The sequence below is a fragment of the Balaenoptera physalus genome, assembly GCF_965194825.1.
Source record: "Balaenoptera physalus genome assembly, chromosome: 15".
NCBI classification, from domain to species: domain Eukaryota; kingdom Metazoa; phylum Chordata; class Mammalia; order Artiodactyla; family Balaenopteridae; genus Balaenoptera; species Balaenoptera physalus.
In genome coordinates this window covers 66,251,204-66,268,114 of record NC_138894.1, presented here as the reverse complement: position 1 = coordinate 66,268,114, position 16,911 = coordinate 66,251,204, and the positions used below count along the sequence as shown (strand labels likewise).

General features: G+C 37.4%; 1 protein-coding gene across 2 annotated transcripts in view; it reads right to left on the bottom strand.

The window, feature by feature from the left end:
- Nucleotides 1–16,911, bottom strand: part of MAP4K3 (mitogen-activated protein kinase kinase kinase kinase 3) — a 201,240-nt gene that overhangs the window by 51,017 nt on the left and 133,312 nt on the right. The window contains exons 9-15 of one of the 2 annotated variants that reach the window (XM_082427700.1): nt 11,668–11,799; nt 11,408–11,470; nt 11,241–11,322; nt 11,032–11,142; nt 6,077–6,155; nt 1,381–1,439; nt 31–93 (exon numbers count right to left, since the gene is read on the bottom strand). In XM_082427700.1, the coding sequence (XP_082283826.1) occupies nt 31–93; nt 1,381–1,439; nt 6,077–6,155; nt 11,032–11,142; nt 11,241–11,322; nt 11,408–11,470; nt 11,668–11,799 (589 nt within the window). The remainder of the gene's footprint in view (nt 1–30; nt 94–1,380; nt 1,440–6,076; nt 6,156–11,031; nt 11,143–11,240; nt 11,323–11,407; nt 11,471–11,667; nt 11,800–16,911) is intronic. The other variant, XM_082427701.1, reaches the window with a different exon arrangement.

Genomic DNA, 16,911 nt, shown 5'->3' with positions numbered 1-16,911 from the left:
TGACAAAGAAAATCAGAAGATGAGAAATACCAGATTAGATCTTGCAGTGTAGTATATTTCTTCTGAACTGTCCAAAAAATCATCACTGTCGGGCTGTTTAGCAGAGACCAAGAAACCCAAGTTATTTACACTTAGACTAAAAGCCACAAATTCACAACGGGAAACTTTCACAAGTGAAGTAAGTCCTGCTAACATAACTTTATTGAGGTAAATGCAAAGTCAAATCAGATTAAGGAGCTTCTAAAAAAGCAACAGTGCAACAACTTTGCTCTATAATACAGTTACTAAATTAGTACAGAATTTAAATACATGCAATGGTAAGTTAAAAAGAGAAGCAGAAAATAACAATTGGCATTTATAAACATCATGATTATGTTTTCTTCTAAACTTTCTCCATCTTCTACATAAAGGTCAGGCTTAAGTATTATAACATGATCATTTTAAGAATTTTTCTTTAGCATTCCTTTCCTCCATGCTGGTATACTGAATTAGAGCAACTCCTTAAGTTAAAAGGCTAAAGACTCCCTTTGTATGCCTTTAGTCAAGTGGGTTAAAATAAGCATTAAATTTAAGAAGAAAGTTCCCACTTCATCCTGAGCGCTCATTAACAGTTACTTTCTTCTCATTATTAAGCAGAAAAGGGAAAAAAATGAAACATATAATCTGGATCTTTGGTTAAGTAATTTCATTAGGATTAATTTTGTTTGTTTTTTAAGTCTCATTTTTTATTCTTCCATAGAATATTAACATCTCAAATGTTTGTACAGCATTTTGCTTCTGAGACTGCACCTAATATTTTATCATATATCTGGAAAGGAGCATATAAAAAATTAACAAAAGAGAATCATGAAAAGAATGTTTTAGCAATCTTTAAATAAATGATAAATTTAATCTGCTCTGTACACCTAGTCTCTCCTGAGTTTCAGTTACTCCAAAGAGACTGGATTCTGTCCTGATAGTTAGAAAAGGTGGTTTACACTCTTAAAAAACTGCCCATAAATTTAATGAGAAGATATGCTACTACTGGTCCAACACTGTAGTTTAAAATTGTGGCATTTATCCTAATAAATATATACGCAAAAAGCCTCTCAAAAACTGCAAAGCAAAACTGAAAAGACAAAAAAACAAAAAAGGGCTAGCATTAAAAACATTTAATCAGCGAATGGTAAAACTAGTAGTTTCTCCTAAAATAATTTTGAAAATATTCAATCTCAGCAACACAGATTTATTTATTCCAAATTTTAGAATTAGTTACCTTTTTATTTCCCCAAATGCTTTGAAAATATTAATAACTAGCTTTTGTAGTCAGTACCAACATATCAGAAAGACTAATTAAAACATTTACTTTCAGTGTTAAGATTCCAAGACTATACTACTTACAAGTTCATGATGTGGTTCTGTCTCCTTCCTTAAGGGTGGATCAAACTTTACTTGGCCAACTAAAAGAGAAAAAAAGTAAAGCCTTCATCTGTTTCCATATTTTTAATGATATAATAATTTAAAAAGTTACTCCCATAGCAAAACCTATTTAATTTTACCATCTCCCAATCCAAAGATTTAAATAAAGAATCTGTTAGCTGGAAAAAACCCAAGAAAGTCGAAGCTGTTAAAGCTTAATCTAATAATCCTAGGCCTTTTCCGTAGCAAAAAAAAGATGATTAACAAAATTACGTGTACGTTACAGTCAGGATCTAAGGTGCTACTTCATTGTGACCCAGCATAAAATAGAGACAATCTTAACTCAGTACTTCGGTATACAGACAGCAATTCAGGCAGAGTTATTTCTGGAAGCCAGCCTGCAAAATGGTCTCTAACGAGTCCTGCCTCCTAGAGTTCATAAACTTGTGTACTTCCTTCCCGCTTCCCTGGGGTGGTCTATGTGACCAGACGAAAACGGCAGAATGATGGCATATAACTTCAGAGATAAGGCTTCTGTCTTGGTCTCTCTCTACTGGATCACTTGCTCTGGAGGAAGTCATGCTGTGAGCAGCCCTAAGGAGAGGCTACACTGCCAGGAACTGAAACCTTGGGCTAACAGCTCCGTGAGTAACCTTGGAAGCAAATCCTCCACCTCAGTTAAGCCCTGGGAAGACTGCAGCCCCAGCTGACACCCTGATTGTCATGACAGACCCTGAGGCAGAACCACCCAGCTAGGCTGTCCTGGACTCCTGACCCTTAGAATATGTGAGATGATAAATGTTTATTGTTTTAAGCTGCTAAATTTTGGGGTAATTTGTTATACAACAATAAATAACTACACTTCTGCAGCTAAAGTATAAACTAAATACTACAGCCAACACAAATTGACTATACTACATTCACCTTTCCCCCTGCTATTCTAATTTAATGAATGTTTCACTACCTTTACCTTTAATTTCTGTATCTCATTATCATTGTCATTATCTGCTTTTATAACCTGGGTACAGCATTCAAGACCACTGAGATAAAAGCAGAGGCACAGGGCTTCCCTGGTGGCGCAGTGGTTGGGAGTCCGCCTGCCAGTGCGGGGGACGTGGGTTCGGGCCTTGGTCCGGGAAGATCCCACATGCCGCTGAGCGGCTGGGCCCGTGTGCCACAACTGCTGAGCCTGCACTCTAGAGCCCACGAGCCACAACTACTGAGCCTGCAAGCCACAGCTACTGAAGCCCGCGTGCCTAGGGCTCGTGCTCCGCAGCAAAGAGTGGCCCCCGCTCAACGCAGCTGGAGAGGGCCCGCGTGCAGCGGCGGGGACCCAACGCAGCCAAAAATAAGTAGATAAATAAATTAAAAAAAAAAAAAGCAGAGGCACAAATATAAAACATTAAAAAGAAGAAAAACAGTCACAAATAATATCACAGCTCAACTAGTAAGGGCTCAGCCAAAACAGCCATTCTCAATCAAGGCAGGGAAATGAGTGAGATTTCAAAGTACAATCATTTTATAACTGTTTTGATTTTAGCTTAGTATGTATGGTTTACTGTGAATGTTAATGCCAAATAAAGGAGATCATGAGATTTGAATATTTAGCAATAGGAGGCACAAGTAAAAAAGGTTGAGAAACACAGCCCTACAAGATCTCCAGTTTTGTGTGAAGAAGTATGTATATGCTTTATAGCTGTTATGCACTTGATATCAAATTCTGGCCCTTAGAGATAAGTAGGCTGTTCAATAATGGGTTCCTCATACCTGTTCACATATGATCACATATCAAAGATTACAAAATAGATTTTAGTAAGGTATTAAAACATATTTTATATATATATATATCTCACCTTGATAGAGGCCCTATTGAACAACTCTCACCTAAACTTGTCATCAAATGGCAAAATTAAATCTGTAATAAAATTACATGAGGACAGTTTCATGCATTATCTGCCTTGTGTTATCATCACATGTGAACATGCCTGTTTCCATGGGACTGCATAATCACTAAGTACAGGGGTGCAGGGATGCTGTCTTAGACTTTCATTTTTATTATTATTATTATTATTTTTTGGCTGTGTTGAGTCTTCGTTGCTGCACGCGGGCCTTCTCTAGTTGCGGCGAGCAGGGGCTACTCTTCATTGCGGTGCGCGGGCGTCTCATTGTGGTGGCTTCTCTTGTTGTGCAGCATGGGCTCTAGGCTTGTGGGCTTCAGTAGTTGGGGCACGCAGGCTCAGTAGTTGTGGCTCATGGGCTCTAGAGCACAGGCTCAGTAGTTGTGGTGCACGGGTTTAGTTGCTCCGTGGCATGTGGGATCTTCCAGGACCAGGGCTTGAACCCCTGTCCCCTGCATCGACAGGTGGATTCTTAACCACTGCGCCACCAGGGAAGTCCCTAGACTAACTTTCATAGCAAGAACAGAACCCCAGCTGTAGCAGGTATTCAATACCCCTGTACTCTGTGGGAACACTTTTCCAGAGACAGGAGCCCGTACAGCAAAGTCCCTACGGAGATTCATTCTTCATACCTTACACTGGTATCACTCTTCTGTTCTCTCCAAATTCCCTAAAGTTATGATAAGTGTCTGCCACAGGACATTCCAACTACTGTTCAAATAATTGCTGGGCAATCATCCCAGGCTACAGTGCTATTTATGATGTTCTTAATAATGTCGAAAATTCCTACTTATCTGTAATTGTCTATTGGTCTTGATCTCTGTTTCTGCTACCATCTCCTTGAACGTATGTCAAGCGACACACCATAAATTTATATTTTACTACCCAGATGAAAACTCCTCCTTAGCTTCTTTGAAATAGCTCTGACATGGTCACTTGCTGACCCATCACTAGCCATTAGGGGTCAAAACTGATCCTACTATGGCAGACAAGAAGAGCCCCAGAATTATTTCTTCTTAAAGCAAGTCTTTGCTTATCATATTTAACTGAAGGCAGAGGGGACTTCCTAAAAGGGAAAGAGCAACAAACTTTCTGCAAGTGAGCCAATTTTTACATATATGTTGCCCAAACACCATTTAGTTTAATAAAGAGAAAACCTTGGTTGCATGGAGAGATACCATGTAATTGTAAACACAAAACATTATCAAGAGCAACAAATATATACAAATACTAAAATAAATTATTTTTTCTAAAGCCTGCCTTTATCGTCAATAGCATGACTGATTACTCTATATATCACATCTCACATAAAATCATAAAACATCCTAAGAAAACAGATACTACAACACTGCATAAGATTTTAAAGCCTCAAACATCAAACCCACAAATTGTAAGAAGTGGTGGTTTTAATCCTGTTGCTACCTCAACATACTAGAGGGATATGACACCTTTCTTACTGGCAAACACGGGAGAAGGGAAGATGTTCATCAAAAGGAGGGCATATCAGAGTCTCAGAAAAACTAGGGTAAAGGCATCTATAGTTTCAAATAGCATGTACACACATATGCAGTTAGGAGCTGAGAATCACTGATATAAACTAGTAAAGAACGCCTAAGAGGAAACTGCACTTTGCAGTAAAGGGCCTGACAATACAATTTAAAAACAGAATTGGATAACAAGATAGAAAGTACTTTAGATTTTCAGTAGTACTGAACACAGAAGGTTTTCTAACTGCAAAGGCATCTCTAATCACCTTTTGTATTATTAAAGAAATGACAAAGACGTATTATAATTACTTTTTGTACATTAAAAAATAATGGGAAATGCTCACATGCTAAGGTTGTCATTTTCAGAAAAATACTTGTGGGGAAAAATTAGCAAATTTAAATCACATGGCTTCAGAGGGAGCTATAAAGGTTAAGTTTATATGGTCACAAAACTAACTGTAGGCAAAGTACAAATCCCAGTCATGGGCTTTTTGTAAAGTAGATGGTGCTATCTTTCAAGAATTTCCTTCTTTTAAGAGCATTTCCAGGTAGCACCAGCACCAAGCTCTGCCAAGAACTTAACACACAGTGTACGGTCCAGCCAAAATTCCAAAGGAAGGTTCACAAAGGACTTGCAGTGTGAAAGCCACACAGGCGTGCTGAGGTGGTTTCTGAACTGGAGCCGTGTTTGCGAAAGATCGCTGGGCTGGAAGCCGAGAGATCTAGGGCTTGCTGTTAACCAGGTGTATGACTCCATCCCACAGGCGGATCTATTCATCTCTGCATTTCTTTTTTGTTTTCTATTAAATGGTGATAGTGCCTGTCCCTACTTACCTTACTTAGCTTTTAAATGTGCAGACCTCTCCCCCTCCTGGCTCTCCTGGACCATCAGCTTCTATCTAACCCGGGAGCTTGTTAGAAGTAAAGAACCTCAGGTCTCACCCCAGATCTACTGAATCAGAAACCGCATTTTAGCAAGCTCTCTAGGCAAGTTCTACCCATATGGAAGTTTAGGGAGCACTGCCTTGATTACTTGTATCCTGCCTATTCTAGGAATTTTATTCCTCTTCCCAAACAATAACAACATAAATACACACCCCCAGACACCACCAGAAAGTCCTCAGGAGTAAGGAAAATGAAATTCTTACTGCCTTAATTAAACTCTACCTTTCAAAGCATCTAATAAGAAAAGCCACTTAGAAGAAAATGAAGCAAAAATAACGGCAACTAAATTAAAACTTGAAATCTTATTTTTCATTGTTAAATTATAAACTGTATACAGGATACACTTACAGTTTATCTCCGAGCGTGTTTTTTCTTCTCTCACATTTCTACTTGTTGAGTGAATTCTATGTGGGACAGCAACAAGAGGCTAGGAAAGAACAAAATCAATGACAAGCCACAGTCTGGTCCACAGAATTACCCAAATATGAAAGAAATACTTCTCTTTACATAAAAATGGGAATAAAATACAACTTTGTTAATATTTGTTTAAAAAATGGCAACCAGAAACTGAAAGCTTCTTACTCCTCAAACTGGGAGCTTAAGATTAGGGATATACTTTATCCGCAGCAGGTTCCCAATAAATGTTCTATGAGTTGAATATAAATAAATATTCAAAATTGAATACTTCAAGAACACAATAGCTGTTCAAAAGCTGCAGCTAGCTTTCCCTGTTGCAGAGGAGAAAATTGTAATTGAAAAAAAATCTGGTTCAACTTCTTATATCAAGAAGGATGAGATAAATGAAATGAAATAATGCTAAAGGCATTAATGATTTATGGTCTTCTTACCTAGTAAATACAACATTTCCCCCACCTTAATGCCTTTTCTTGTAGAAGCAGCACTCTATTTTCTTTCCTTTTATTTTATTAAAATCTCTCTATGTGTACTGTCACTTTCAGAGAGAAATATCCTGGGGGGTAGGTGAAGTGGGGATGAGTTCTTCTTACTATTAATTCATGGACATTCCTCCAACCTTATGGAGTAAAAAAGGCCCTATTTGAAAAGTTTCTGCAACTCCATTCTATACACTCTAAGGCTTCACCTTAAGAGGTGATGCCAGCATCTATTTCATGTACCAAATAGGTTTTTTCTTCTGTGTGTGAAACACTATCTTTGAAGTTTTACTACCTTTGAAGGAAATACACTCTTACACATATCTTTTGGAAAATGTAATTCATAAACATTTGAGCTCAAATTCTTAAGACTCTGTAAGCCAAATCAAGAACAGGACCCAAGTTAACTATTCTCAGTATAGGCACCTCTCAGGAAATAAAGATATATGAATCTAAGACCCAAATATTAAAACACCAATGTAGTAAAACAGTAGCAAAAATAATTTAAAAAATTAAGTATTTAAATTTTACATGTACACAGTGATTTGTAGTTTACAAAGTGCTTTCATATACCTTAGCTCATTCTGTCCTCAAAATAAACTTGTGAAACAAGTATTAATCTTCATTTTATAGATGAGGACATTCAGCTAGTTAGCCGCAGAACAAGAAAAACCCTGGACTTTTGATCACAATATTTGGAGCAAAAACAAACAAGCAAAAATAGGTATCATGTTAGGTTAGTCACACATACTGCTGTTATCAGTGAACATGGATGAAATCTATGCTTTCTATGAGAACAGTTTTACTTTCCCAGATTCAACAGTGCAATTATAAAATTATTAAATCTTATAATGCTGTACCTAGTACATGGGTTAACATACAGGAGAAGCAAGTGCTATTAATCACAATTACTTCAATGTATAGTACTTCTAAAATAGAAACTACATGGGAACCCTACATGAAAAGTCAACTTTCTTCCACTGTGAATAATGTATACTAAACTAAAACAACTAAAGACTAAGTAGAACTAGTACACGTGCTAAATATTTTCAAGAGAATTCAACTTCCACACAGTATTATATAGTATCACAGCAAGTGCTGAAATGCTAGTTAGACACATTCAAATTCTGAGTGACAACACAGTACTTAGCAATTATAATTACAAATCATTTGCAAATAATAAGACTTAGATATTACCTATTATGTATAACATATATTGAAGTATTATATATGTATAAATTACTATAGATTTCTCTGGGGAAAGTATGATCTTAAACTATGGTGAGAAGAAAAGTTACCCTCCTCCCTAACCAACAATTATAATACTAATAACATAGTCTTGATAAGGAGAAATTTCTTTCTCTGCTATATGAGAAAATTTCAGAAGAATCTTTATTCCACAGGTTGCTTCTATATTTGGTTTATTATTTCTCCTCTTTAAACACATTTTGAAGGACTTTATAATTCAGCACAACACGTAAACAGGATGAAGTAAGGGACAACAATGCAGCACCTAGTGCACTGAAAGCGTACAGGCAGTCCTCGTCCTGTAGTCTTGATAGGCACAAATTTCAGTTACTATAATACAGTTAAATTACACTAGTCCTCTATAACATGGTTCAAATTTCAGTCACCAGTTTATTAATTGTATAATATTATATAACATTAATTGTATATTATTCAGTATATTAATCTTATCAACATTCAGTATATTAATTATAATGGCATAAAACACAAACTTCACTGCCTGCTTGTCAGTCCACAGATCACTGCGTGAATAACAGATGCACATCATGATCCGTAACTAATCACATCACTACTTTCAAAGTCTGTCTGTGACCGGTCACTGAGCATCTGTTATTCAGTTCATGCACAGACAGCGAAGTGTGTAGTTGTGCTGCCTCCTTGTCTCCCAGTGATAATATACTCATGTGACATTTTTACAAAAATTGGTAACTGAAAGAAGAAATTAGCTAACAAAGATAAAACTGCTGCAAAGAAATAGAAAGTGATAACTCTGGATAATGTTGGAAATGAAGTTTGAATCAAACACAAATGAAGTTACAGGAGAAAATAGCTGACTGTGAGAATGCTGACACTGCCACTGTTCAAGAGACTGTGGACACACAGCCAGGCTAACGTAGCGAAGGTGAACCTGACATAAGTGAAGAAAGAAGTCCTGATAAAAAGGATGAAGGTGCCCCAAAAGAAGGGGCGCTAGCAAAAAATTTCACATCACAGGACTACTGAGGTTACTTCATGCACTGAAAGTTCAAAGGATAAAATATTGGAAGCTGATCTGAACTTAGAAAGGAATCTGACATTCACCAAGGCATAAAGAAGATACTTGCTCTGTGTCATAAAGTTATATGACAAGAAGAAGGCAAACACTATGCAATCTACTCAATAAACAGACTACTTGATAATGAAACAATCCATGGAAGTGTTTTTTTTTTTTAAACAAAGAAAAGAAACACAATTCTCACAGGTTCTAATACTTTACAATGTATTAAATAAAATATTAGTTTTACTATTTTTTTCATTCCCCTATACATTTAAAACTGACAATAAGAGAGTTTTTAATCTTCTAACAAAAATGTTTTAAGGTCACAAAAAAATTATAATTTTTCTCCTTGAGTATTAAGATCGCTTTGCAGGGGACTTCCCTGGTGGCGCAGTGGTTGAGAGCCTGCCTGCCAATGCAGGGGACACAGGTTTGAGCCCTGGTCCGGGAAGATCCCACATGCCGCGGAGCAACTAAGCCTGTGTGCCACAGCTACTGAGCCTGTGCTCTAGAGCCCGCGAGCCACAACTATTGAGACCACATGCCACAACTACTGAAGCCCTCGGGCCTAGAGCCCGTGCTCCACCACAAGAGAAGCCACTGCAATGAGAAGCCCGCGCACCGTAAAGAAGAGTAGCCCCTGCTCACCGTAACTAGAGAAAGCCCCGCTCAGCAACAAAGACCCAATGCGGCCATAAATAAATAAATAAATAAATAAATAAATAAATAAATTTACATACAAAAAAAATGCTGTTGGATCCTTTCAAAAAAAAAAAATATCGCGGGGCTTCCCTGGTGGCGCAGTGGTTGAGAATCTGCCTGCCAATGTAGGGGACACGGGTCCGAGCCCTGGTCTGGGAGGATCCCACATGCCGCGGAGCAACTGGGCCCGTGAGCCACAACTACTGAGCCTGCGCGTCTGGAGCCTGTGCTCCGCAACAAGAGAGGCCACAATAGTGAGAGGCCCGCGCACCGCGATGAAGAGCGGCCCCCACGTGCCGCAACTGGAGAAAGCCCTCGCACAGAAACGAAGACCCAACACAGCCATAAATAAAAAAAAAAAAAAAAAAAAAAAGATCGCTTTGCAGGATTTCACCTTACTTGGTCATTTGTACAGTCCTTTACTACCATGCAAATGAAGGAACACCTGTATATCAAATTATAGAAGAATTTATAAAGCAAAACAACAAAACCCAATTTCTCCCTTGTATAAAGTCAATAATACTTTATAATTCTTAAGTTTTTTGTTTTCAAATACTTTTCCAGACCTTTAAACAAAGGGATAGTAGCTTATTTATAGTTGTATAAAGATGACAAGCTACAACAATGATGAATTGATAGAAAGGTTCTCTCTTACCTAAGACAATCTGAGACCACCTTTCTGACCACTGAGAGCTATCGTTCCTTCAATATCATCAATGGAATTTACACCATTTTAAGTACCTTCCAAAAGCCAGTCAAGTTCAAGGCTATCCAGCTCAGTTACAGACCCAATAACAGAATTCTGACATGTCACATATACTGAGTTTATCTTAGGTGCCACGATTATTAGCTGAGTTAGGAATGTTACATATGCCAGCCGAAGTGAAGCTTCCATTCACACCAATGCTCCCATGATACTAGGGTTATTTAATTCTCTAACTACACTGGCTTATTTTTAAACACGTCTACAGCAGACAATTAGGGTAATAGTCACTAACAAAGTCAATCCTATACTTTCTACTAACCACTAATAACTCGTGAAGTATTGTACAAGGATTCTTTTTGACAAGAAAATGGAATAGAAATTTTATGTATATTCTAATATCTTGTGTAGGTGCTTCCCATTTGCATTCTCTTTTACAATGGATTATTTATTTGCAACTTCATCTAAAATGACTACTTTAAAAAAACTACAGTAATTTCAAGAAGTAGATTAGATGATTCTGCCTTTGCCATTTTCAGAAAACAGTCTCTATAAGTAGTCAACAGGAAAAATCCAGCTCATGACTTCTAAAGTCAAGGAGTTAATTCTTCCCTCAAGAGTTGATTTAAACTAGATCCAGAACTTAAAAGAACTGATTTTTCAGATGTACATACTATATACATATATGTTATATATACTACTTGGTAAAAACAGTTCCTACCTCAGGATCATCATCATCAAAATCATGGTAAGTGGAATGATCTGGATTATTCACTTTATCCAACAGTTCGATTGCCAAAGACCGTGTCAAAGGCTGTGTGACAAACGGGTGCTATTAAAAATAAAATAACATAGTACAGAACACTTATTAGAAGTCTGAGTGACATTTTATCTTTTGAAAAAAGACATATTTCAGGGCAAAAATAATACCTGTAGTAGCTTTTCAGCTGTAGGTCTTTTTTTTGGATTTTTGGTAAGTGCCATTTTCACAAAATGATGAAAACTATTTGACCTAAGAAATTTTGAAAATCAGATTTTAAAATTTCAATTATTTTTTTGCTCATGACTATAAAAGTAAATAACACAAAAATACTTACCATTTTATTTTATCCTTTAGTTTAGGAGGCTGAAAATTGCTTTTTGTCATTAGAAATAATGCTCTGAAAAATCAACAACCATTACACAGCATTTTAAGATTGCATATTTTAATATATAATATTAATTCTATCACTATAATTCCCAAATAAGGTAAAGCAAGACTAAGAATATTACTTGTTCATGATATAATAAATAATACTGGGAGGCGGGGAGGGGACCTTAATTTAAGTACAGGATTCTTTAACTATGACACACTGACCTCATTGGGTGTAAGTCAAACATAGGAGGCTGCAGCTCAGCAAGTTCTATGGCAGTGATCCCCACTGCCCAGAGATCACAAAGCTGATTGTACCCCCCTTTCCTCTCAACGGCTGCGACTTCTGGAGCCATCCTGAAGGAAATAGTCCAGAAAAGAAAAATCTATTTATTGTATTTTCCTTCTTATTCCCATCAGAGGCACACCATCACTATGTAAGCTGAGGCCTATTTAGGCCTTGACATCTGAAAAATAAGTATGTAGTACTTAAAAGGCTCATATTTCCCAAGATCTTGACATCTCATAAGACTCTCCATCCCAAGCCCCTACTGATTTCTCCTTTGTTACTTTAAGCTATTTACTATAAAGGTTTATAAAAATTTACAACTACAACAGAGCGACATGTAACAATTTGTCCACATCCCAATCTCTCTTCCTCTGTACATGCAAAATTCTATAGAGACATAACATGTAATAAATAACTTATCATTTTTAGCTCTTCCTTCTTACGTCAATAAACTGCAATCTGGCCTCCGACTGTTTTCACTTGACCAATACTATTTATTGGGGCACCAAGAATCTTCATTTAGTACTTAACTCACATTTACTATAAACTTAATTGGTTGGTGAAAAGTTATAAAAATGAGTGTCTGCTTTTAAAAAAATACATTTATTCACATGAAAGTTACCTGAATTCAGTATTTTTTTTGTTTCTTTCAACTTCACTGTAGTCTTATTCTAATTATACCTCTATAAATTTGTATTTTATTAAATAATTATGTTGATTTTCAAATATAAAACATTTCAAATCCTAAGCAGTAGTTTTGAAAAGAACTACTTGAGATAAACATTTGAACTCTTACATATCAAAAGTGTGAGTTAAACAGGCAGCCTTAACAAGTATGTTTGTTTTCCTGGTATGATTTCAGGAAAGTCAAATATGTCAGTAAGTTAACCAAAAAAAAAATCCCTCTAACTTTCTAAATGCTTGGTCTTAAAATGTTTTTAATCTTTATTGATGGCTAGATTTCAGCCAGCTGTGGAAATGCCCCAGTAGAGGATGAAAGTGCACACTGGTGACATATTCTTAACTAGCTGGCCACGGCAGCTGATGTTCTCCCTTCCTCTACAAAAATATGAGTGAAAGATCCCACCCAGTGCACTTGTACTCCTGCCAGTTAAGTTGCATGCTTACCGCAATCAACTGAGTCATCTCTGAACCTGTTTATTTGCTATATTTGTTATTATAAATACATAATCTAATTAAATATTATAAAAACTAATTAATTATGAAGGTAAAAAGAGTAAGCTGTTATGAAAATTAACGTGTATGCTTTAGAAAAACTTGTTAAAGACAAGTTTCTAAAGACAGAAAAAACAAAAAATCTGGCAAATGAGGTTAAGAAAAGGATAGCTGTAAAAGATTAGGAAGGCTACAGACTGCATAATTCCATCTGTATGACACTGGGGGAAAAGGCAAAACCATAGAGACAGAAATCAGATCAGGTGTTGCCAGAGGCTAGAGACGGGCCAAAAGAATTTATGAGAAGGGCACAAAAGGAAACTTTCCTGGGTGATGGGAACCTATGTTTTTACACAGATTGTGGTGGCATTTTTCACTACCACAGAGTGTCTCAAAGTTCATAGAACTGTACACCTAATAAGGCTAAATTTATACCTCAATAAACCTGACTGGAAAAGTCACATGCTTTGTATATGACTGCATTTTAGAGAAAACACAAACCAGGAAATGTGGATGATTTACATCTAACTAGTTATCCACGCAAAGAAAAGGCTTTCGCCCTATATCAAATGATTGGCCAAAAAAAAAAAAAAAGTACACTCACATGCCTTAAATTGAAATAAAATGTTTAAGGTACATGTGTAGTGTATTAATTTTGAGATTTGCCAATTCCACAGACTTTTTTGATTAACTGAATAACTGCCAACCTTAGTCACAATGAATGAGAGATTCCATTCTATCCTACATCCCTAGAGTTTAGGTGGGAAAGACATGATACTAGAGAGAGTTGAAGAGTCGGAGTGTTCCAAAACATTATTTTGCCTAATTCACAATTTCACATGCTCCCAAGATATTACCTACTCTATCATTAGAAGAATGACATTAGTTTTTAATCTCTGAAGCTTCAGTTGGAGATTAGTTATCATCAACAAACATTTACTAAGCATGTGTAGAGAATCATGCTAGACCCTGGAGATTCAATGAGAGTTCCTCCAGATGTTTAAAATCAAACTGAGGAGACAGAGTACCTAAAAATAATAACAGATAGCTCTTTAAGCTCTTATTCCTCTCAGAAATCAATCCCGAACAATAAGAACAAAAAAGAGAAATATAAACATATCATCTTTGAAAAATCCAGAAGACATATTTGGACTGGAAATGAAATAATAGTAACTGATGTGGCAAATAGGAGGAAGGACAAACCTAAGTGTGTGTACAGGACAAGACCAACTAGCAAGCCAAGAACCCCAGAAATATGTAAAATTTAATGTACATCAGTTACTACTTTACTGATGACTAGGTTCCAACTAGCTGGTTCTTAGCCCCTAAGAATCCCAGAAAGGCTGACAAATTAGGGTTACAAACTTACAAAAGCAGAGTTAAGACTGAGGTTGAAAACAGGTATATTTATTTGCAAATGTCAAGTCTAAATAATGAATAGTTAGTCCACCAGATTCCTCTTCTCATCTATTAAAGCCCAGCAATTACTCCTTCCCCATTCCTACTGGATGAAGACCAAGAGAAACTGGATGAGGGGCTTCAGACTCAGACATATCAGGAACAAAGGAGAGCAGGGGCTGTGAGCAGTAGAAGTCTGTGTATAACAATGAGTTCCTCAGCTTCCTTCACTTACTCATTTCTGGGACACTAAAAACTGGGTTTACATGCTACATCCCATGCACACACGGCTACGAATCAGCTTTAAGTGCCTTGCTCTTCAATGTAAACCAGAAGAGAAGGGTTACTAGACATTTGAGGGAAGCCTCCATCATGAAAGCATGAGTCTCAAAAGCTTTGGAAATCTTACAGAAAGAAGAACAAAAATGATTTTTAAAAAGTGACAGAAAATTAATGGATTAATCCAAGTGGTCCAAGATATAACTGATGAGTTCCAGAAAGAGAGAGCAGGAAAAAGCATAGCAAAGAAATTATCAAGGAAGTAATGCAAGAATACTTCCCAGAACTGAAAGACATGAATCCTGACTGAAAAGCACAAATGCCAAGTACAATGAATAAAAGTAAAAATGACAAAAGAACAAACAAAAACATTCTGAAGTATACCACCATGGAATACCAAACATTCAAAAAGATTCTAGTAGGGAGGGGTTACATTCAAATATCATGTGTCGACAGTTTCAGCCATTTTTGGAGCCCATCGGCTGCCCAGCCCCCCTCTCCACCAGTGTGTGATGCATTCCTTCCACATCTACCTACATGAAAGCATCCCTCTGTGATGAGGATGGGGCGGTGGTCCACACATAGTCCAGTGCCAAGAGGGAAAAGTAAGGTGATGTGAGTGGAGCCCTCTTGGCTGTGTGGCTGACAGGGTCTTGCTGCTCCAGCTGGGTGTCAAGCCTAAGCATCTGAGGTGGCAGAGCCAAGTTCAGGACATTGGACCACCAGAGACCTCCCAGTCCCACGTAATATCAATCAGCGAGAGCTCTCAGAGATCTCTGTTTCAATGCTAAGACCCAGCTCCACTCAACGACCCGCAAGCTCCAGTGTTGGACACCCCATGCCAAACAACTAGCAAGACAGGAACACAACCCCACCTACTAGCAGGAAGGCGGCCTAAAATCATAATACGTTAACAGACACCCCAAAACACACCACCAGATGTGGTCCTGCCCACCAGAAAGACAAGATCTGGCCTCATCTGCCAGAACACAGGCACCAGTCCCCTCCACCAGGAAGCCTACACAACCCACTGAACTAACCTTACCCACTGGAAGTAGACACCAAAAACAACGGCAACTACGAACCTGCAGCCTGCGAAATGGAGAACCCAAACACGGTAAGTTAAGCAAAATAAGAAGACAGAGAAACACACAGCAGATGAAGGAGCAAGGTAAGAACCCACCAGACCAAACAAATGAAGAGGAAATAGGCAGTCTACCTGAAAAAGAATTCAGAGTAATGATAGTAAAGATGATCCAAAATCTTGGAAATAGAATGGAGAAAATACAAGAAACATTTAACAAGGACCTAGAAGAACTAAAGAGCAAACAAACAATGATGAACAACACATTAAATGAGATTAAAAATTCTCTAGAAGGAATCAATAGCAGAATAACTGAGGCAGAAGAATGGATAACTGACCTGGAAGATAAAATAGTGGAAATAACTACCACAGAGCAGAATAAAGAAAAAAGAATGAAAAGAATTGAAGACAGTCTCAGAGACCTCTGGGACAACATTGAATGCACAAACATTCGAATTATAGGGGTCCCAGAAGAAGAAGAGAAAAAGAAAGGGACTGAGAAAATATTCGAAGAGATTATAGTTGAAAACTCCCCTAATATGGGAAAGGAAATAGTCAGTCAAGTCCAGAGCGCACAGAGAGTCCATTACAGGATAAATCCAAGGAGAAACACGCCAAGACACATATTAATCAAACTATCAAAAATTAAATACAAAGAAAAAATATTAAAAGCAGCAAGGGAAAAGCAACAAATAACATACAAGGGAATCCCCATAAGGTTAACAGCCGATCTTTCAGCAGAAACTCTGCAAGCCAGAAGGGAGTGGCAGGACATATTTAAAGTGATGAAGGGGAAAACCTACAACCAAGATTACTCTACCAAGCAAGGATCTCTTTCAGGTTCAATGGAGAAATTAAAACCTTTACAAACAAGCAAAAGTTAAGAGAAGTTAGCACCACCAAACCAGCTTTACAACAAATGCTAAAGGAACTTCTCCAGGCAGGAAACACAAGAGAAGGAAAAGACCTACAAAAACAACCCAAAACAATTAAGAAAATGGTAACAGGAACATATGCATCGATAATTTCCTTAAATGTAAATGGATTAAATGCTCCAACCAAAAGACAGACTGGCTGAATGGATACAAAAACAAGACCCATATATATGCTGTCTACAAGAGACTCACCTCAGACCTAGGGACACATACAGACTGAAAGTGAGGGGATGGAAAAAAATATTCCATGCAAATGGAAATCAAAAGAAAGCTGGAGTAGCAGTTCTCATATCACACAAAATAGACTT